Consider the following 23,574-nt stretch of genomic DNA (forward strand, 5'->3'; position numbering starts at 1 on the left):
AACTAGAGGCAGTAATAAATGGATTCTGCTTGCTTCTCCCTACTGCACCATATTGAAGCATATATCTTTTTTTTATAGTATAGACTAGGCCCAACAGAGACATATAGAAATATATAGAGATTTCATCAATTTTTATTCCAAAGTGAAATTATAGCAATGTAGTTGCAGTTATAGCAACGCCACCTGAACCGTTATAGCTAATAAGGAGTCAGATTTCTTGTGAAAGAAAATTAGGTCTTATAATGGAGGGTTTTACAAAATTTAAGATTAATTCAAATGTTCTCATGAGTATTTAATATTTAGTGATTGGGAGGAAATAATGATAAATGTTCACCAGTTAAGGTTGCCAGGAGTCTGGTTTTGAACCGGACAGTCAGTATTTGAGCTTTCTGTTCAGGAAACAAATTGAGAAAATATAAATATCTGGTATTTTCTAAATAAGATGCAATGTAGATTGTAATATAATGTCAAGTGTCCGGTATTTTTGTTGAAACCATCTGGCAACCCTATCACCAGCAGTGACATGGAACACTTTCTCTCCCCCCCGCGCCCCATTGTACATGAGAACCAAAAATGAAGCAAATCACTGTGCTTTCATTCCAACTTCATTGTTCCCTTGCCTTGTACAATGGAAGAAACAGATCATTAAATTGCCTCAAGTTGCTTGTGGGGGACCCAGCTTAGTTACATCAGCCTCATGGGGCAACCCTATGACCCCCAGTGCTGCCTGAAATCTCAGCAATGCTGTGCAGCCTAGCCTCTAATATGCCTCACCTGTGTCAGGACATGCGGTGTGCATTGGGAGACTTCTCACCTATCTGAAACTGGGGCTTTTTAGGGCCTGTTGATGGTACTCTAGCCCTTTTAGCCACAATCAAGCAGTAGAGGGTGAGGCTTTTCACCTCTCAATGGCAACACGATCAGGTCCAAATTTCCCATTTATTTTCCCTCCCTGCAGAGAAAACTTCATTTCCCTGTCACGTTCCACAGTATCTGCTCTTTTTTTCCTCTTTCACACTTCAAGGCTTGGTATCACAACCAGCGTCCTCCTGTGTAAGGATGATGATTCTCTGTGTAGTTGGCCCCGGCTTAATTGGTACATAGACCGGGCTGTTGTCAGTTTCTCTTTCACAACACATAAAACTAAGAAATTTTTGTGATTTTTTTTTCCTGAACACCTTGAAATAAAAAGAAATGGGTGTCACATGGTGCCATGAAAATGTCATGATTTTGTTTCCATTTTGTGACTAGCAACTAATATGCATTGATCTAGTAGTATTCTATTAAATTTGCAACTTTGAAAAAATTTTTATATTGCAGTAGCACTTAAAAGGCCATAAATGAGCCTGGGTTACCCATGCAAGGCATATCTGTACAGACATAGGAAGAGAGAGTCCCTCCCTAAAAGAATTAAAATTCAAAATACATATTATTGGTATAGTTAAGTTTGAGTTAAAAGATACATGCAGGGTAAGAATGGCATGTATCTTTAAGACTAGAACTATACAGGCAGTCCCCGACTTACACGGATCCGACTTATGTCGGATCCGCAGTTACGAACGGGGCTGCCCCAGAGTACACGGACTGCGGGACCTCGCGGTCCTGCTGCCCGTGTACTCTGGGGCTTTCTCTGCGTCTCCCTGGTCTGCAGACCAGGAAGACGCAGAGCAAAGCCGCGGGGGAGGGGGGGGGCTCGGGCAGCGAGCTGGCTTCCCCCCCGGCAGACTAGGCTTTTCTCCGGACGCCTGTGGCAGAGCAGCTGGGGTGCTGCTGGTTGGTCCCGGAAGAAGCAGCGGCTGAATCTGGACGCCAGTTCCGACTTACATACAGATTCAACTTAAGAACAAACCTACAGTCCCTATCTTGTACGTAACCCGGGGACTGCCTGTCGTATGCTTCAGAAGTTATCAGGAATAAAAGCCTGTGTCTGAACTGATATTTTTAAATTAAAGTTTGTATCTTTGTGCCTGGAGTCACAAAGACACAAAATCCACTTTGCATTAGTAGGCTTTTAGTAGTCTTGGGGGAGGAAGAGAAGATGCAAGAATGAGATTTTAAGAAATGCTTCTTTGTCCTTAGTGTACATAGTGTCTTACCTACTTACTGTGCAAGCCAGCCATATTTATAGTAGGCGATGACAAAATCATTTGTGCAAATTATTACAATTTTTTACAATAAAAAGTAAAATGCCCTAGGCACCATTGTGTAGTCATTCTTCTAACGTAATGTTCAGCAATTAGTGCCCTTACACATTTGTCATTGGTGATACTTCCTGCTCAAGGTCATTGCTGAATGCCTTGAGTACATCTCTTGTAAGTGGAAGTCTTGACTATTTCAACTAATGCTAAGTGACAGGTGCTTTCTACTCACATATGTCAATGGTGACAATATACCCAAATACAAAATGCAGGCTCTGAGGCATAGCTGTGCTGCTGTTCCTGTCCATTCTCCCAAGAAATGTGCACATATTGCAGCTAACGCTAACTGACACACCTTTTTATCTCTTAGGTTCTACAGAAGCATAAAAATGCTCACACAATGGTGGCTTTAATGAAAGTTTATGAAGAAGAAGATGAAGCTTATCAGGAATTAGTTACCTTGGCAACACAATTCTACCAATATTTACTGCAGCCGTTTAGAGATATGCGAGAATTGGCAACATTATACAGACTGGAAATCCTGGTAGGTTTTCCTTTAAAAGATTTTAACTCCCTGGCTTGTGATATGCTCCACCTGCCCCTAGTGCCATTTAGCTTCTGAGTTACTGAAGCATGTCCAAGATTTATGTTCCCTGGCATTATTCCCCAAGTTCATCAAACATGAGTACCATGGTAAAAATCTGAAAAATTCCAAGATATAGCTGACCTGTTGTCAGTAGCCTGTGTAAGATCTATTTGGTGATAAAGGCTTGAATAGCGTCTCATCCCCAGGCTTCAGCTAGCTTTACCTCAGATGCTCTGTTTTGTTTCTTTCATTGATGATGGTGTGTTGGGTTTTTTAAAGCAAAAAACCCTTCAGCTCTGGCATTTTCCTGATATTCTGAGTTTTCAGGGACTTTAGCAACAAAAGAACACAAGTGGTCTTAACTTTCAAAAGGACTTGTGCTCTTTTTTCACTTTTGAAAATTCCAACCATCAGTATTTTATGTTTTTTGCATCAGATGTACCCTCCAATTGTATTAGTATGCTTTTCAGGAGGGCAGTCATGCTTTGCTTTGCTTTTTCTTTTTAATACACTGTTAAAGAAGTGCTAAAATGATGTCTTAGGTGAAATTAACAGAAGCAGAGTAACACAGAGTTAAAGCTATAGCATCATGATTAATTCACTTTATTGAGCCTGCAAATTAAGTCTAAGATCAAAACACAAGTTGTTACAGTAGCCTGTGTGTTGCTTTATTTACAGAGGACCAAACTCTGAAATGTTTTGGTTCTGTTTATATTAAAATCTTAAATATGACACCAGATTTACCCCTAAATGTCTTCTAAGAGCCCATTAAGCAGTTGAAATGTTGGTAATGCTGCTAGAGAGTATTGACCCTGTAGTTCAGCAAATTCTCTGCTTCCGCACCTGTCAGGTCCTGAGTAGGGATGTAAATACCCATGACAATGTTAACTGGTTAAATGAGTTAATTTCTATCATTTAACCAGTTTACTCCCAGTGGGGGCTGTTCCAGGCAGTGGCCCCTGCCGCGTGGGGTCCTGCTGGCCACCCTCCTGTGGGCAGGGGTTTTCTCCAGCCCAGGCTAGCCCTACTGCTCCTCAGCCAGGTGGGTGGGCAGCTGCTCTCCAGCCCATCCCTCCATAACTGGTTACCCCATAAGCATACTGGTAAGGTTAATGCTTATCAGGTAACTGGTTAACCGGTTAACCTTTTATAGCTCTAGAATGCTAGACTAGTGAAGTTGAAACTGTATATTTGAGTTTCTCTTGGTCACAGATAAACCTTTACAGACACAAATGATGAAGGTCAACACTGCTTTAAGAAATAAATTAATCCGTTGTTTTTTCTAACTAGCAGTGCTCAAGCCATTGTTACAGAGCAAAAGTGGCTCTGAAAACGAGAACAAAAAATAGGGTCTCTTCAATTAATTGTAGTGACTCACTTCACTGCAGTAGAGTAGAGATCACGGCAGCCATCGTGGTGTGCCTTGGCTCAGTTTCCACTGTATTGTGCATGCTGAGCTACAACACTGTTGGGATTGACGTGTCGAAGAATAACATGTCTCTTTGTAGAAATCTTTACAGATGGATAGGCTGGGCCCTAAAAGAATAGAAGCCTTGCAGAAAGAGGCTGAAGATTGGACTAAGCAGGCCGAAGAAGCGGTGTGCTCCATTCAGGACATCACTGTGAGCTACTTCAAAGAAACTGTAACAGCTCTGGCAGGTAATGAGGGAGAGCTTACTAAGAACTTCATAAGGAGTTGACTTTAAGGCTGTATGTCCTTGTGTGGCTGAGCTGTGCTCAGTACAAGAGAGCAGATAGGAAAAGAGCACCCTGGAACCACTTTGCATTCTCACCCACCTGCAGATCCTGGGGCCAGCATGAACAATCTCTGACATCTATGTACTTGAGAGTGAGAGAGAGAGAGAGAGAGAGAGAGAGAGAGCGAGTGCGAGTGCGAGTGCGTTCAAGAATGCCTTCTACATGCTAAGAGCTAGGATCACCAAATTCAGCATACGGCTTCCTCTTATCATAACTTAAAGCAAGGTCTCTGTTTGGTTGTGCCAGGAAAATGGGATTTGCCTGGAATCATAAAACCAGAAGGAACCTCGAGAGGTCATCAAGTCCAGTCCCCTGCCCTCACAGCAGGACCAAGCACTGACTACATCATCCCTGACAGATTACTGCCTAACCTCCTCTTAAATATCTCCAGTGATGGAGGTTCCACAACCCCTGTAGGCAATGTACTCCAGTGTTTAACCACCCTGACAGGAAGTTTTTCCTAATGTCCAACCTAAACCTCTCTTGCTGCAATTTAAGCCCATTGCTTCTTGTCCCATCCTCAGAGGTCAAGGAGAAGAATTTTTCTCCCCCCTCCTTGTAAAACCCTTTTAGATATTTGAAAACCATTATTATGTCCCCTCTCAGTCTTCACTTTTCGAAACTAAAAAATCCCAATTCTTTCAGCCTTCCCGAATAGGTCATATTTTCTAGACCTTTAATCATTTTTGTTGCTCTTCTCTGGACCTCCTCCAATTTTTCCACATCTTTCTTGAAACGTGGTATCCAGAATTGGACACAGTACTCCAACCGAGGCCTAACCAGCACAGAATAGAGCGGAAGAATGACTTCTTGTATCTTGCTCATAACACTCCTGTTAATGCATCCCAGAATCATGTTCTGAGATTGCTTCTCATGGAGTAGAATTGCTTCTCAAAACCATACAGAAGAGAGACAGAATCACCACATAGGTGAAAGGGGCTGGCTGGGGGTCACCTCCTTCCTACCCCCATCCAGGACTGTCCCAACCCCAAACCTTCCACCACCTCAGGCACCTTTTAGGGAGGGGGGGAGAACTAAAGCTCCCTCCCCACCCATTTGTATGGGAGCATTGCTGGCTGTTCCCTTTCATCAGTAAGCAAGGGGAAAGTGGACTTTCCTTCATTCTTCCCTCTATCTGGGGGAGTGTAGGGAGCAGATGAATCTGGATCTGTCCCAGCCGGGGTATGTGCCTCCCTCCCTCAGCTGTGCTTGCTGGAGCTGTAATGGCCATGGACAGGTGCTTTTCACCTAGCCCCAAGTTACTGTGGTGAAAGAGGGCTGGGGTTAGTCCTCTCTCCCCGCAGCTGCCTGCGTACTGAACCCCTCGTCCTCAGCTCCTCCCCAGAGCAATGATTCAAATGAAGAAAAACAAAAATTAAGTGAAGGACCCAAGCATGCCATGTAAGTCTTCTAGTCAGTAATAAAAGTGTCTGCATGAAAACTTTCATCGGTTTGATTAAATGGGTTTAAATCCCACCACTGGTTACATCGGTGCAAGTTTGTGTGTAGACAAGGTCTGAGATTTACAGCTGACAAGCCTCTCAACAAACAGCACCTCACGCACATATATTTTACTCTAATTTTTTTCTGGTGCAAACTATTAAGGAGATTTCATCCCATTAATTACATTAGAGAATTTAATGTATTTAAATTATGTGCATGGTGGAACTTGAGACTTTTATTATAATAAAATGCATTAGACTTTTATTATAATAAAATGATTCCTGCCTTGCTAGTTCTAGGATTTCAAAATAATACACAATAAGTACATTAAAATAATTCCCTCAAAATATTGAATACCAGGCAGCGTTCATTGGCACTTCATTTTCAGCAGGACCTAAAGAAGGTTATCAGTGCCACAGCATTTATGACACTTTGTTGCAACCCTTTCGTTTGGCAGCAATGCACAAACAAATGGAACAAGATCAGAAAAGGTTTGGCCAAACCACCTGGGCATCGGCTTCTCCAAGACTAGAAAACCTGAAGTATATGTTAGCTAAAGAGACTCTTCAGCACATGAGAGCACGGGAACTATGCCTGAATCACAAGAGAGCTGACATCCGGAAAAATGTAAGACTTTAGCAAACTGTGACTCAAATTCTTTTCTGTGATTCCAACATAAGGACCTCACGCAAAGCCCACTGTAGTCAGTGGGAGATGTTCAGGGGAGATGTTCAGGGCCAAAAGACCCATTTCAGAAGAGCAGTAAAGTGCCATGCGGAGTAGGAGAGTGGTCTAATTGTGATGAAAAATGTCTTTGTTTAAAATAAACCCAAACCAACCAGGATTTCCTCAGACCATTTTGGGAGGAGGTAGGGAACCTCCCACTTCTAGACTTATCTGATTTTTTTTAAATTTATTTTGGGGAAGGAGGTAATTGAAACAAAAAAGGCTCGTCCCCCCCTTCCCCTTTTTTGATATTGCGGGAAAATGCACATTTTCTCATTTTTTAAAATTATTACTCAGCCCCTTCCCCCCCAGGTGTGCATGGGATGGGAAAAGATGAATGCTTAGCAAAAGGTTACAAATTCAAGTGTTATTTTTACCTTTTTTAAAGTATGTCCACTTGTTAGTGTTAACACTGAGAAATAAGGTATTTTCAGGTAAAAAGGAATCACTTATAATGATTCAGGATATATTAACTTGAAATAGCATTGCATCAGAAATGGGAAATATTGAGCCTTGACTAATACAAGAATTCTAAATGATACTGTCTCTAACCACTACTATATTGTGTCATTTTATTTTCCAAGGACAGTATATAACATTGTCTCCAGTTACTCCTAAGTCCAGTGCATTATATTTTATATAAGGTCCTTTGTAATCAATTTCTGCATACTGGAGACCTGTTATTAATGTTATCCTTTCTTACAAGGGGTGGGAGGAGAATTGTGTATGGCACAATATTCTGTTAATTAAAAAATAAATGTGATGCAGTGTCATGAGACAGTATTTTTATTGGATAAAGCTTTTCAACAGTAAAATCAAACCACTGGAAATAATTACTATTGTGTCATTTCTGATCTACTATTGTATTATCTCTGATCAGTTTGTGGCACACTCATTCATAACACTTGTTTGGCCATTTTTGTTGTATTTCATTTTGAAATAACACAGACTTTGGGTTTCAGTCCTAGATCAGGATTCTACCATGTAAAATCAAATGCTGCACATGAATGTCCAAACAATGTGGCACTGGCCCTCATGAATGGAGATCACATAGAGACCTTCAAAATTCAAAGCTTGGCTTTTTAAGGACGTGATCAAATACTTGACTTGACTGTTACCTTTTACAGGAGGCCTTAAACGTTTTGTCTTTAAATGAACGGTTAACAGAAACTCCTGGTTAATGAGGGTCTATCTAACCACATTCACTTTCTGCTGCCTTTCATTCTAAAGCATTTGTTGTGCTCATCATCTTGGCAGCTAAGCATGTGTCACTGAGGTAAAAATTTTTGCAGGTGACTATGCCCAGTCATGCCCTATAGATCTACACACTATGCAGTTCTTTTTAGTAGGCATTAGCATTAAAAGCAATGAACAGTCCAACTAAACATCCCTTAATTGCTCATCATTCAGTCTCTTGGAACTTGTGATGTCTCCAGTTGCCACGGAGTTGTCCTGGAAAGATGAGATTTTAATTACTAATGGAGAAAAAAAAATCAAGCTTGAAAAAAAAAACTGTGTAGGTGTTTTTTATCTATATAATAAGATTACAGGTTTGTCACTGTGTCCCTCTGAAACCTGAAATGTCTGTTGAGTCAGTGTGAAACAATGGGAATGGCTACAAGCATGGTTGAGAGTTCTTTTAGTTCAGAATATACCAGATTCAATCATCAATGGGATTTGTTATAATCCAGTTTAAGTTCTCAGCCATTTTCAGCTTTCCTTTATCCACCACTTGACAAATTTTAGCCATGCACCAGCACAGGCTTTCAGCTATTAGTTTGTTTATATATTGCACACAATTCTTACTGGTGGTTTTCATTCATTCATAAATAAGTGCCAAAAAAGGGCGCACAGCTATGTCTCATGTCTCTCTTTTGCTCACCGCAGCCATCTGTCCTTAGCTGAAATGGTGAAGTAGTCAGTCTGTTGTTTTTACTCCTGCTGTTTCCATCTGCATTGCTTACTGGGTAGAAAGCTACCTTAGAGTTTGTGTGTGTGTCTGTGTGCACTTTCCTGATTCTTTGTTGTTGTTTTTTTTTCTCTTGTTCGGAAACGTGCAGATGGAAAACCTAGATGAACAAGAGGAGAATGTAGCTCTAGTAGAGAAGCTGGAAATTGAGTATTATGAAACCCAATTGGAATTGTATGATGTTCAGTTTGAGATACTTAAACATGAAGAAATGCTGCTTATTACACAGTTGGAAACTTTAAGGAGACAGATAAAAGGTAAGAAAGAAAAGCATTATTTAAAGACAAATAATAAAGCCAAAAGTTCTTACAAAGAGGTGTACACATCCTACAGAAAAGTAGATCACTCTTACTTGGCTTTTGGTGCCAAGAGAGAATTGCTAGATTTTGTTAGTGCCGAAGCAACTTTTGATTTGTTGTCTTCCTGAGCAACTTTGGTAACACTGTTTGATAAACGGACATTAGGGTTCACATTGACAACATATTTTCTTAACTGCCTCTGTGACATGCACGTGCATTTGTTTTGTATGTACAAATCAAGAAACATGTGCGTGTGTTTCTCTGTCTGGTCCTACAATTACAGTTTAACCTCTCTAGTCTGGCACCCTTGGGGTCTGACTGATGCCAAATCAGAGAATTTGTCTAGCAGCATTACCAACACTTCCACTGCTTACTGGGCTCTTAGAAGACAGTTAGTGGTAAATTAGAGCTAAATCACAGCACAGAACACAGAGCCAGGACTGGTGGCTGTTAAACTTTATGGGTCTGCAGGAAAGTTGGCTACATGCCTGATAAGTGGACATCTGGTCAACTAAAATCATGCCGGATCACAGATGTTGCCAGACCAGAGAGTGCCGGATTACAGAGGTTCAACGTGTACCTGATTTGTGCATCCAAACTGATGTGCCTGCAGGTACTGTGACACAAGGAAACCCACTAATAATTGGATCCTAAGATTGAAAGTTGCAAAACACACACTATTTAAGCCAAAAAGAAGCGATAATAATTTGATGCATAAGTATTGATCAGGGCTAGCAACAGATTTTTGGCAAGTCCCGGGCAAAGGCGGGGGGGGGGGAGAGAGCTTGATTCCGGGTCCACCAGAAGGGGTAGGACTGAGAGCTAGCCGCCCCTTCTAGCCCTCAGCACCACCAGCCCACACCACATGGGGCTCCAGCAGTAATTTAAAGGGCCTGGGATTTCTGGCTGCTGCTTAACTCCTGGGCCCTTTTAGATCGCCAAGCCCCAGGAAAAGCTGCTCCTTTTGCCCCTCCCCTCATCATAAGCCCAGGTACTGATGCTTCCTTGTTGTTTTTCTGAACTCTTGTATATACAGGCAGTCCCTGGGTTACATGGATCCCTACTTACAAACGGGGTGAGGCATCCCCGCACTAGCTGCTTCCCCCCAGCAGACCAGGGAGTCGTGGAGCGGCTTTTCTCAGCAGACACCTCAGCTTGAGAATAAAGGACTGAGGGAAGTGAGGTGTGGGAGAATAAAACTGAGCTCTGGAGAAATGTTTGGCTAGAGTTTCCCCTACAATATGTACCAGTTCCGACTTACATACAAATTCAACTTAAGAACAAACCTACAGTCCCTATCTTGTACGTAACCCGGGGACTGCCTGTATTTGCCATATAGTGTTGGACATTTCTCATATTCATACCAGTCCACGTTAAGTATGCACCATTATTTGTAAATGTGACAACAGATGAAACAAACTGCTTAGCGTTTGTCTCGTAATTCCTGTCAGTTTGCTGCGAGACTCCAATCAGTGAATAAAAAAGTTAGACAAGTTATTCCAGAAAAGAAGACATTTTTAATAGGAAACCAAATGATGGCAAGTGTGGGTGTATAAGCGTGACCCTGCAGACATGAGTGACTTTCCTCATCCTTACGGGATTAAAGTGACAATGTGCTCGTAAGCGTTTGCAGGATCAGACTGAGAGCGTGTCAGAGGAACCTGCCTTGTTTAAAATTGTACATCCAACAACTTGGCTTATTGGCTTCTGTGGTTTTTAAGGTGTCATTAGCTCTCCTAAGTGTTTAAATATTTAAGGAACTCTGGAGTTCGTGCGCTGTTTAAATGCCGACTGCCTTTCTAGAGAAACAGGATGAAGTTGTTTACTATGATACCTGTGAAAATCCCGAGGAGCTCCACGTCATTGAGCAGGCAGTGGGACAACATTGTACCTCCTCATCAGAAATCACTAAGCTGAGGCTGAAGACTCAGCACCTGGAGGCTAAACGAGGGACTATCTGTGCGAGACGAGCCTACCTCAGGAACAAAAAAGTAAATGTGCTCCCAGAGCGGTGCAGCTGCTTTCGCTCATACCTGCTGGCTTGCGACATAGATAGAAAACAGTGGAGGAATCTTGGGAACAATATACAGGGCAATATATATGGGACTAGGTACAGGAGGAAGGGGTTGAGGCAGCTTCACATGCCACTGGTCCTGGCTCAGCTTCCCACGATACCTTAGAGTTGCTCTAACTTCTTCTGGTTGCTGGAGACTCCTGGGATTGATAGACACCGGGGATTAGTAGAGTGCAGGGAAGTCCCGGCCAGATCCCTTGCCAGCAGCTGGAGGGAGCATGGGCTAAGAGCAGTAATGCTGGCTCTGTACCACCAGAGGATCGCTCCTTGGTTGTTATGCTGGGTTTGGCCCTTGCACTGTGGCAGAAAGCATTGACAGGCAGGGGAGACTGTGGCCCAGAGTGTAGGAGGCTGCAGGTACAAACAATTAATGCAGTGCAGCGGTTCCTTCTTTGCCTTTGAGGGCGATGGTCGTTTGGAAGGGAGTTGTTGCTGCAAATTAGTCCAGGCTTTTCCTTGCGGTGGGTCTTTCGTTTACTCACTGTTTTGTGCTTGTGGGAGTTGCAGTCTGAGAGCAGCACAGTGGAAAGACAATACAGTCACAGTTGGCCCTTGCAGCCCATGAAGCTTGCTGGGATGCTTTCGTTTACACCCCGGTAACCGCACTGAATTAAATTCAGAAAGCAGAGTTTGGCCTGTCTCTCCTGCTTCCTACCTCCCTCTCATAGGTTCTGGAGCTAGGGGTGCGGAGGGTATTGCAGCGCCGCCTGATCTGAAGAGGGTTCCATTGTATACAGGTTTTAAAGCTTAGGTCAGTGGTGCTCAGTATCCCCACTATACAAACTATTCTAGCCCCCCCGCCCCGTGGCTCCCTCTAGACTGAGCTTTCTAGAGGAATTAGAAGAGTCTCATGGGAGGCACATCTGGAACACAGTCAGTCATTCTGTCTCTAGTGACCACTTCCTCCTCAGAGAACATGTTTTGCTTCTGACTTCATTCACTTAATTGTTTAACCCTGAAGCCAAGCACCCGCTGATTTGTGACTGCCTACGCACGCCATGGATAAAATCCTCCATGTGGATGGTGACGAATAAACACTGACTGGTGACTCAGGCAAAAATATAATGAAACCCATGTCTTCTCTGACCTGTTCCTGTTGAAGAGTTCTGTACTGTTAGACGTTCCCCAGGCTGTCTGTTGCATGATTCATCTGTAATTCTATACATGAGAGATACTGGGTGGAGGGAGGGAGAAATCAAGTGCAGGGAGTTTCCACGTAACTTACAATGCCCACTTTTTTCCCTGTGTCTCCTTCCTCACGTCTCCACCATCCTTCTTGACTGAGGCTGGCTCTTTAGCACTTATGAATGCTGCTTTTGAATGCACTGCAGGGGAAGAAAAGCGGTGTCAGACAGACAGACAGAGACACGCCCCTCCCCCATGAAAGGCCAAGCATCTTCCTTTATAGCATTCCTAAACCCAGTCTGCCAGTCTAAGACTGTGAACGACTAAGACCCCAATCCAGAGTTCTCTGAAGTCAGTGCAAAGATTCCTACATGTTTCCATTCTTAGGGCTCATGCATTGTATGTTGAGCGCAGGACTTCTACATCGCAGGACAAAGCAAGGCCACTCTGTAAGAGACCTTTCAACTGCTTTAACAGCACAGATTCACACACGCACTTTCAAAGTGAACCAACTAAGGTTTGCATGCGTTATGCTGTTCCCTCAGGATCAGTGTGAAGAGAGCCACCAGTTTAGACTACAGCAGGCACAGGAAAGCATAAACCGCATCCATCAGCATCACAGCATCCAGCTAGTGAGTATGCACAAGGCGCATTTCTTGTGGAGATTGTAGCTGACTGACTAGCATGCACACTTGTTTACTGGCTTGTCTTTAAATGCAGAAAAGAGACAAGAGGAAAGAGGAGGAGAAGAAGAAAAAAGCGTGGATAAGCCAGGAACGCCAGAAAACACTGGAGAGGCTGAAAACATTCAAAGAGGCAAGTACTGAAAATAACATACGAGCATTTTTAAAAGGCATCTGACTGAAGATGTCATGTGAGTAATAGGGTTAATGTGAGCACGGGGGCTGAGGAAAAGGGAGAAGAGTCCTTCCGTTGAATTACTGTTTAGTCTCTCATCCTTTCCAAAGTTCTTGAAATATCATTGAGCCACTTTTGGACCACTACTGTGGGCTCTGGTACTTTCCCCCAAAGAGGTAAGAATAGTATCACAGTGGCTTGTGCTCAGAACAGAATTTAACAGCTTTTCCTTTCGACCTCATATGCCCTAAGACAACCTTCACAATCACGTCTTTGGATCTTTGCATAACGAGTAGCCTTATAATTGTCTTGAAATGCTTTGTGTGTGGGGAGGGTAAGGTGCCCTCAAGAGGCAGGAGTCATTCCCATACACGCCAATGGGCACTTGGCAGACAGAGTGGAGACCTAACCCTTAGTGAAGACGGTAAGGTTGATACAGTTGTGGAGAATTCAGGTGTTAGGAAAAAAAGAAATGTGGCACTTATGCCTCTCCGCATATGTTTTTCATGGTCAGGTGTGCACATATGCCTGCTGTGTGTATACATACACAAGTGGGCCTGTGAGTTTGAAAATCTGGACCAGAAGGTATTATCTATCTGGTGATTGTAGCCTCAGTTGACCCAGGACAGGTTTGAAGCTATAAATGTTTCCTATTTATACCTCTATTCTGTTCAATGGCTGGTACACAGAAGCACAATAAACTGTTTAAGACTGAGTTACAACTTGAGGATTTCTAAACCCTGGCTTTCAGCATTTAAATGGGAAGCCCAAGAGAAGCACGTGGTATTTAGCATTTCTGAGCATTGACTTCCAAGTGAAATCATTAAGAATTAATCCAGTAAGGGGCAACGTAAGCTAGTGAGTGGGCCACATGAGTGGCCCTTCATCTCATTGGGCCGCACGATTGTCGTAACCAAGACAGTCTCCCTGGATACTGCAGTTGCGTACCTAGAATTTGTGGGTTGTGTCAATTGAATCGTAACAGCGCTTGGATTGGATGCAGAGGGGGCGCATGGCTCTCACAGTCAATGTTGGGTGCAATCGGCGCGCACCTCACTTCACATGCCCTTGCTTTACATACGTGTCGTAGTAATATTGGTAGGAAAAAAAACCTAGCTGGACAAAAACCAGCAGAATCTGGCAACCCTGCACATGGGCAATAGTAAACAAAATGTCTTATGGGCCACACATATGACCCCAATGAGCTTTATGTGGCCACAGGTTGCCCATCATTGAATTAATTCATCATGATCCATGCCGAGTGAGGTGAAGAATAAAACATTCGTACATGTGTGTGCACACAGATTCTTGCAGTGAATAAATTAAAGCGCAGCTCACCTTGTTAGGTTTTTTGTTTTGTTTTTATTAAAGAAAGCTAATCAGAGTTTTCCTTTTCTTGTAAGAACCTGAAATCTCATCTTATCACCCCCCAGATGGAATCATATCATGTAATTACCCTTTTCAGTAGTTTTCTTGTGGTTACATAAAACCTAGCAAAGAGAAAATAGTCTTCCCCAATTTGCAAATCAGAGTGTTTAATTAGAATGCGTGGACCATACTTCTTTCCGCCACTTGTGGGAGGCTAGGCAGGAAATCCAGGCTTATGTGTCTAATTTAAGTCTCACTCCTTTTAAAACTATAAACACGTCTTCCATAAAAAATAGCAAAGATAAAAACTCTTTGTGACACCCACATTAGTTTCCATAGCAAGAATTTTTGCTATCCAAGTGGTTATTATTGTCCACATGTATGATTTAGCACAAGGTTGAGAGAGGAAGGCCGGAGAACCTGTGACAAGCACTAGTGTTATAAAGCAGTTCCTTTCAACTTTTCTAGACTTCAGTATCCCCTTTCTGGAGTCTGATTTGTCTTGCATACCTCCAAGATACACCTTACACAAAAACTACTTGCTTACAAAATCAGACATAAAAATACCAATGTGTCCCAGGCTACTATTACTGAAAAATTGCTTACTCTCTCATTTTTAACATATAAATTAATAGGAATATAAATATTGTACTTACATTTCAGTGTATTGTACATAGAGCAGCATAAACCAGTCATTGCCTGTATGAAATTTTAGTTTGTACTGACTGTGCTAGTGCTTTTTATGTAGCCTGTTGAAAAACTAGGCAAATATCTAGGGCCATGTCTACACTACAGATAAGATTGAAGCAGCTGCAGTCGATCTTCCAGGGTTTGAATTAGTGGGTCTAGTGAAGACACACTAGTTCGAACCATCGATACTAGTAGCCCTGTTTCTATGAGGAGTAAGGGAAGTAGAAGGGAGAGCATGTGCCCTTCGACTTTCCCCAGTGTGGACAGTGCCAATATTCAAGTTAAGATACTTCAGCTTAAGATACATTCATAATTAATGAAGCAAAAGTTGCATCTCTTAATTTGACTTTATGCCATAGTGTAGACCAGACCTAGATGAGTTGAGTACTCCCGAGGAGACATCTGCATGTAGCTCAGGTTGAGAACCACTTTGTAAAGAGACACAGCATCATTAAGTCAAGAGAGCAGACCCACTCACACAGTGGTCCCTCCTGCCAAGACTTGCCATCTCAATTGCAACCATGTTTGTCCTTTAATCACCTCCCTGCTTTATCCCAAAGAGTAACAAATCAAACACCTCAGGGTTTTTTCTTGGGCGTGACTTGTGTGGCTGGTATTGGTTCCTGCCAGCAATCTTTTCCTTAGACTGGGACCAGGGAAAACCATCACAGACTGGGATTTTCTAATACAGAAACATTAGCATCATTTTAAAAGACAGTTAAATGGATATTCACCAAGTGGTTAAGGATGTTTGGCCTTTCTGATCCATTAGAACTGCCTATTTAATTCCATTCTCACAACAGGACTAATGCTCCACTACTCTTCTGTCTAAACTGAATGCTTAGAACCTCACACTTGTGAGTAGTTGGCATGATTAAAGTCACATTTGTATGCAGTGAACATAGGGGACGAAATCCACTAATAAAAGCAGATTTTAGTTTTGGGCTATTGTAAAAACTAGGAAGTGGGGACATGGTTTTGAGAACGTCTTTGATACTCTTTTAAATCAATAGTGGGGAACTTAAGACCCAGGGGCCGGATATGCCCCCCAGCTTGCCTGGATCTGGCTGCCAAGGTTCAGAGTTCCCCCTCATGGCGCAAAGACTTACACTGAGCACTCGCTCAAGTGGGAGAAGCCAAGTGAATCGATTTGGGGTGTGGAACCTTTTTTTAGATCGGGGGCTGCTGAGTCTCAGAAAAATCAGTCGGGGGCCACACACAAGTGAAGGGGCCCCTCACTGAGCAGGAGAAAGACACTCTCCACTTTCTCCTCACACCCCAGAGCCTAAGGAAGCCCAGCCTAGTAGATCTGAACGTGCCAGCCGCGGGGTGGAGACTCCCCAATGATGAGGGCTCTTTGCACTGTTGTTTTGACCACCATTAACTCCCGGCTTCTCGTTTTCTTTGCAGAAGTGTCCAGCTGAGTTTGTGCTGAAGACATCTCGGTCGCAGCCTCGCAGCCCCAAGCAGCCACAGGCCACTTCCCGTCAGACTCTAGCATTGTCCCCTCAGCCTGTATCAAGAACGAGTTCATCCCATAAGCAGCTGAAAAGCACTCGGCTGGCACAAGCCAGAGGTTTAAAAGCAGAATGTGGGAATACCCCAGCAGACATCCCTGTCCAGATTTTTGTCCCTGCTGGTGACCCCAAGCAACAAAAGCACAGCGAGGGGCTGATTTTACCACCACCACCACCACCACCTCCACCTCCTCCTCCGCCGCCGCCAGTCTGCCAGCCTCTGCCCTTAAAGACACCAGTGACAACCAAAGATCAGCTGCTTTCCCTCAACAGTGAAAGTGCTGCAAAACAGAGACTAGATGACTCATCCAAACGATCTGTGAATAATTATACAGGTAAATACATTAATGCTGACTGATCTCTTCCTCCTCTTTGGTATTCTGACCTCTTGCCCACCCTCTTGAAAATAAAGAGCGTTGTTGCAGGAGGCAGAGTTTTCCACAGCTACTCTCTTTGCTGGGGGCTAGGAAAATCTTCAATAACTCTGCTCTGAGAGACAAGGGCCATTACCACTGACCTCTCAGTGAACTCAGATGTCAATATAGGCATTTCATCTGCACCTGTCAACACAGCCCACGATTTTCAGCAGTGGCTAGAGATTGTGAGGACTCTGACGCTCAGAGAATGGGTGCTCAGTGTTTTTTGGAAATCACTGTCAAACGTGGGACCCCCAAGATCACTAGTTACTTGAAAATAATGTTGTCTTATGCTAGAATGATAGTTCAAGCTTTCGCTTCTCATGCTAGAGGTGTAACTATTAACAGCTGTTACAAAATAACGTAAACAATTCCTGGTGCCAGTTCTGCAGGTCAGATATAAGTACTTGTTCTTGCCTTTCTTGTGAACCCAAACTCCCATTGGCTTCTAGGGAGTGGTTCTGGATGTACCCCGAGGCACTTATAGCATCCTACAATGGGCAGAACCCTTTTCTCCTGAACAAACTCTTGCCACAAACTTAGGAGAGGGAATGTGCGAGTTAAGATTCGTGACACACTCAGGCAGACTGCAGCATCGGGCAACTTTGTCGTCACAGGATTCCTGCACTTTAATGTTGACTTCAGGCAATATGAATGTTCCTGTCCCCCGACTCTGAGATTATGGGGTGCCATGTTTGAAGGGTCTGATGAGATTTACTTGGCTTCTAGGTTAGAATTACTATGCCTAGGATCTAAAAATCAAGTTGTTTGTTTTTCTAGATAGTTCAGTGACCACAGGAAAAATTCCCGCAGCCAAGTTCTACTTTGTCTCCCCCTTGTTGGGGTTGTACAGGTGTAACCAAAGACTGACTTTTGCCGTTGGCACTTAACTAACAGTTCTTCCATATGTATGAGAACAGAGCTCCGCAAATCTCCCATAACTGTGTTGTCCACTACTTTTATCATTAAAGAAGTAGATGTGATCTTCTGAGTACTCCATGGGCTCGTCTACACTGGCCCCTTTTCCGGAAGGGGCATGTAAATTTCACCTATCGTAGTAGGGAAATCCGCGGGGGATTTAAATATCCCCCGCGGCATTTAAATAAAAATGTCCGCCGCTTTTTTCCGGCTTTTAAAAAAGCCGGAAAAGAGCGTCTACACTGGCCCCGATCCTCCGGAAAAAGCGCCCTTTTCCGGAGGCTCTTATTCCTACTTTGAAGATCCTACTTTTAGATCCTACTTTGAAGTAGGAATAAGAGCCTCCGGAAAAGGGCGCTTTTTCCGGAGGATCGGGGCCAGTGTAGACGCTCTTTTCCGGCTTTTTTAAAAGCCGGAAAAAAGCGGTGGACATTTTTATTTAAATGCCGCGGGGGATATTTAAATCCCCCGCGGATTTCCCTACTACGATAGGTGAAATTTACATGCCCCTTCCGGAAAAGGGGCCAGTGTAGACGTAGCCCATGGGAACAGATGTAGGTAAGAAAACAGTTCTCAGAGCTGCACTGCAGTTTGAGTGAAGTGATTCCTTAAATGTGGTGCATACATTTCCTTTCCCACAGTACATTTGTCCGACCATTGTAATCACGAGAGGCAGGACTCCCAGTTCGGTGTCTTCAATTCTTCCAAAATGCTGTGAAAAGTAGTCTTAGCTACATATCCATAGACCAGAAAGATAAGACTTCAATCAATAAGGTCATGGGGTGAATGCTGCCCATGGATGCACGTGCTGTGACTGACATCAAGAATTACACGCAAGAGCAGAATTTTCATCTCTTTCTGCAAGAACGGCTTTGCAAAAATCATTCACAGCTAATAAAAAATGCTCTGCTATTATTTTTGCATAAACAAAACCTTGGGTTTTCCAGCCTTAACCCCTCAGAACAATACACTTTGACACTTCCAGAAATTAAAATGCAGAAAAGTTGTAGCTTAGAAGTGGTTCAGTCTTGGATTTCTTTAAAGAAGCCTCTCCCCCTGCATTTTAATGGCTGCAGGAGTATCCAAATGAACACCAGGGTTCTGGTAAAGTCACACTAACGTGTCTTGAAGCAACTTGTTTATGAGGAGCCACTTAACTATTCAAAACCTTTGCATGTACTTGCTGTTGGCATAAACTCTTAGTCTGGACGGCTTTCATACAATATATACAGATTTTGGAAGGGAGTATTCTGATTTGTTTGCAGCACATCTGTTATTTGCACTCGCACAAATTAGCTCTAAAATATTACCGTATATCCCTTTTAAATAGCTAATAATTAAATGAGCACCTGTCCAAAAGGCCTTTGCAATCAAGCAGCATTTGCAGACTTCATTTACATTTGACGTAGCAAAGTGTGTACTAAGTAAAATTAGTTTTTGCTGAGCCCTTACCTGGCATCTACAGTTCAGTGTCCCCCAGGACTGCACAGAGTTCCGTATTGTATTACATTCTCAGTACTGTGTGCGAAGAATTAGTCTCACAGCCGTCACTGAAGTGCACATGAAAAGGTATTCTCGACTGCACAGCTCAGCAGAGGGCATGGGCCTATTGATGTCTGGAGACTGCTTCTCTTCAGTGCTAGACAAGGTGACCTCCCCCTTGCTGATTGCATCTAAGGACATCCACAAAGAGTCTGACAAAAGAAATGAAACAGGAGCTGATGCCAGAGTACTTTAAATCCCCCTTTTCCCCCTACACACACACAGTGGAGAGAAGCATGTAGCACAGTGTGGTGTTTCTTAGATTCTTAAGTTCAGAAGCTAACACTCAGCCTTTAAACCCATGGTTTCACTGAGATCTGAATTCTTTTCAAAATGAACCTGAAAAAGATACCCCTGTGCATGCCAAGAACGTGATCTAGCTCCCACCACGGTCAATGGCAATGCTCCAGCTGACTTCACAAGTGCAGGACTGTCATGCCCTTATTCTGTAACCTTCATCTCTTCATTTTTATCTTCCTTGAGGAAAAATATACTTGACAGTCACAGCAGGCATCTAAGCACGGGGGGGGGAAAGATTGGCTCTAATAAGGACTGTGTGGTAGCTTTTTTTGTGTTCAGCCATATTTTTTAAAATACACGTAGACATGTAAAACTAATGAAAAATGTGGCCTCCTTTGTGAATCATTACTTCTTGAGCACAGCATACAAGCTTGTGTATGGATCAAGGGGTCTGGATATTCACTTCAAGAGCTTTCGCTGCCCAGGTCTAAATATTGCGTGTTACATGGTTGAATCCCGTGACAATCTGTGCCAGAACTGACAATCCTTTTTCTTTAAAATCTCTGCTAGAGATAAAAGAAAATAATGTAACCACTCTAAAATGGTTTCATACTGCTCGACTACCCCTTAAGCTTAAGCTTATCGTGTAGTCAAGTGGTGTACAGGAAGCCCCCGACTTGCGACCACCCGAGTTCTGACCCGTCCCTCCCACACTTACCATTTTTGTAAGTACGGAAGGGGTCAAAAACCCCCGACGTTCATCCTCAGCCCACATTTACTATGGCACACGGCGCCTGTCATAAATGAAGGTTCAAGTTACAATGCCCCCGACTTGCGATGCTTCCCTCGGAACCAATTGCGTCACAAGTCGGGGGCCTCCTGTACTCAACTTACTTCTCCTCCCCCACCTTTGCTGCCTCAGTACAACCCTGCTGGAGCAGCCTCTGTCCGTGGCCAGCTGAGGTGCCGCAAATATAGGGGCTGTTGGATCCCGCGCGAGCTGGAACCGAACAGTCCCACCTCGCGTGGGTCCAGGACTGCTGCGCCTCTGCATTTTAAATGTAGTAAGAGCCACTGGGCTCTTACTACATTTAAAAAGCAGAGGTTCAGCAATCCCAGAGCGAGCCTCCCTTATCAGCTAATTGTGTAGTTAATACAAATTGTATTGACTACATGATTAGCAAAATACCCATTCCTTAACATCCTGTTTTCATACCCAACTCTCTAGCTATTTTTGTCCTTCTGAGAATAATAATTTCTTTCGGTTTGTCATAGGATCCATGGACGAAGTTTTGGCTTCTTTAAAACGTGGTGAAATTCTTCTTCGTAAAGTTGAACAGCCCAGTTTGCCACCTTCGAATGCCTCTATAAATGACAGCATCCTCTCTGCTATAAGGCAAGGAGTTAAGCTAAAGAAAGTGACTCAAGATCCCAAGAAAGATATTAGTAAAGGATCCGACAGCGAACTGGAGAGAAGCATAAAGGCAGCCATCCAGAGAATTAAAAAGGTGTCTGCTGATTCTGAAGAGGATGAAAATAGTGATCACAATAATGGAGAATGGGACAGTTAATTGATCTAGACCCAGAGATATATTGGCTGGAACACTGTTTTTGCCAGTTTGCACACTTTGGGAGCTGAGTTCAGTCTTTGGAGAAATGAACGAGTGCACGTCTATGGGAGAACCAATCCCATGATAGTTCAAAAACTCCTGTATATTATTTTAAACTGTCCTGTTGATTCTTTGCAGAGGTTAAGTATTTGAGATACAGGCAAAGCATAGTTTAAAATATATTCTTACGAGGTGAAAAGAGATTCCAGCTCACCCAGACTGACTCAGAGCTCTTCAGTGTAGCTGCCGCAAAAGTGGGCTATAAGTTCATCGGGGTTAGCCCCAGTGGGCTGCTGGCACTTTATTTACCTGCATGTCCACAGATATGGCCACATGGAGCGACAAGCAGCTGTACCTGTGTACCTGCCGACATGCAGGTAAATCAAGAGTCAGCAGCCTGCCAGGGGCTAACTCCTGTGAATCATGTGCAGCCCATGGGCTGCTTATTACCCACCCCTGAGCTACAGGAAGCTAAATCCAGGAACACAATCTCCAAATTACTTTGTGGTGCTGACTTCTGTATCGTTAATGAGAGAGCTACCACCAACTTTTATAGTAATAAAAATCAACAGAAAATCTGTTTCAGACTTAAAAAATAATCCTGGCATTAAAAAAGCAAAATCAAATCCTGAGAGAGCTTTTTAAAGGAGTTTGAAATCCTTTACATTGCTATTTCCAGAGACTGTTTTCCTTGAACTGTGTACTGCCCATAATACAAATTACTCTCAACATTTGTGAATAAGGGCTTTGCTACTCATTAGTAAATAAATTACCATGACATTGTAAGGCCTGCACTGTGGATGAACTCAGTACTCATGAAGAGAAATATTGTATATTGAAATAAGCACTACTGTATTAAAGTCCTGAAAGTTTGTTTCAGATATGAGCAGGGAAACTAATGGGCTTTCCAACTTACATGGATTGTGATTTTTTTAATATTTAAAGTGTTTTCAAGTACAGTGTTTTTATTAACACCACCAGCAGTCATAGTGAATTGTTGGCATAGGAGAGGATGCCAAAATATTTTATGTTCTGCATTTTCTGGGATCCAGAAGTGCTGGATAGAGTGCTGTTACACTTCTATGTGGGGAAAATGAGATTTCATATCTGTGCTCATAATTTTATAATAGCCCAGACAGCCTTATAATATGTGACAAGTATTTACATTATGCCTGGAACCCAACTATTAAAGTATACAATTAAACTGTATTTATAGATCTTATTTTATCTTTTCTTGAATTGAGTGATACATATAAATGAATCTATATTTTGTTCTTTGAGTTTATATTGACCTTTGATTTAAAAAACAAACTACCTTAACACTATGGATGGGGTGTTTTTATTCTCATTTTTAAAACTGTCAACAGTTTGGTTTTAGCTACTGATTCCTTCTTATCTTCAATGCAAAACTTCAAGTCCTTGTCTCAAAAATCTTGACAAGTGCTTTTTTTTGTTAATAAGCTGCAACCTTACAGTGATTGTGCTCTGCCACAATAGGGGACCTTGCTTTCTCAAAGATTTTTATATTGTAATTTGGTAGCAAACGTGAAAGGATGGTAGCTTTAACTCCTTGTTCTTCTATGGTGGAGCGTGGTGATGTAGATCTGAACAAGTGCCACAGAACATCACATTAATGAAAGCTGTTGATTCAGCAGGGCAAGACTAATGAAAGTGGGGTTGAAAGTGTGGGACTAGATGCATCAACCAGAATGTTAAGGGAGGGAGAAAGCTGAAGAAGTGTGAAGTTTCACAAATCTCTTGCATTTTTTCAAAAAGTTCTTAAGAGTCTAGGTCAGCTGTTCCCAACCTTTTCCAGATGGGGACCCATTGTGACAAGTCAGGAAGACTTGGTGACCCAAGGCAATTCAAAAACGGGGGGGAGGAGGGAGGGTAGAGCCACCTGGGGAAATACTTGGCCATCCTTTTGAAATGTAATGGTGACCCTTATTTGGGTCCCGACCCATAGGTTGGGAAACCCTGGTCTAGGTGGTTTTTTGAGAAGCAATTTACATAACAACTCCCCCTTATTAAAAAGTTACAAGTTTTTGAATTAGAACGGTCTAAATCTGGGTTTCCTCTTTGACAGAAGATTTGTTAAGATCTAAAATCGTGGTACAGCCAGTCTTTGGAGTCTTGTGGGTATGGATTGGTATATTTTCATCCGGCATCATGCGACTGCAAGAGAGGCTGGCTCTGTGAAACCTAGCCCTGGTCTGTGTATATAATGCAGCAAAGTACAACACCTTAGTGGTGATGGGGGAACTGTGCAAAAAGCAATTGGTCATGAATCTTTAGCT

At 42.9% G+C, this 23,574-nt stretch overlaps 1 protein-coding gene across 1 annotated transcript in view; it reads left to right on the top strand.

Annotated features, from left to right (window-relative positions):
• The window catches only part of WHAMM (WASP homolog associated with actin, golgi membranes and microtubules), a 29,779-nt gene extending 7,260 nt beyond the window's left edge, over nt 1-22,519 (top strand). The window contains exons 2-10 of the mRNA XM_006139241.5: nt 2,509-2,682; nt 4,233-4,383; nt 6,383-6,552; nt 8,712-8,877; nt 10,723-10,910; nt 12,664-12,750; nt 12,839-12,934; nt 16,445-16,886; nt 20,943-22,519. Coding sequence (XP_006139303.4) covers nt 2,509-2,682; nt 4,233-4,383; nt 6,383-6,552; nt 8,712-8,877; nt 10,723-10,910; nt 12,664-12,750; nt 12,839-12,934; nt 16,445-16,886; nt 20,943-21,238 — 1,770 coding nt within the window. The 3' untranslated portion in view covers nt 21,239-22,519. The remainder of the gene's footprint in view (nt 1-2,508; nt 2,683-4,232; nt 4,384-6,382; nt 6,553-8,711; nt 8,878-10,722; nt 10,911-12,663; nt 12,751-12,838; nt 12,935-16,444; nt 16,887-20,942) is intronic.
• Nucleotides 22,520-23,574: the final 1,055 nt, after the last annotated feature.

The sequence above is a fragment of the Pelodiscus sinensis genome, chromosome 14, assembly GCF_052426305.1.
Source record: "Pelodiscus sinensis isolate ZL-2025 chromosome 14, ASM5242630v1, whole genome shotgun sequence".
NCBI lineage: Eukaryota > Metazoa > Chordata > Testudines > Trionychidae > Pelodiscus > Pelodiscus sinensis.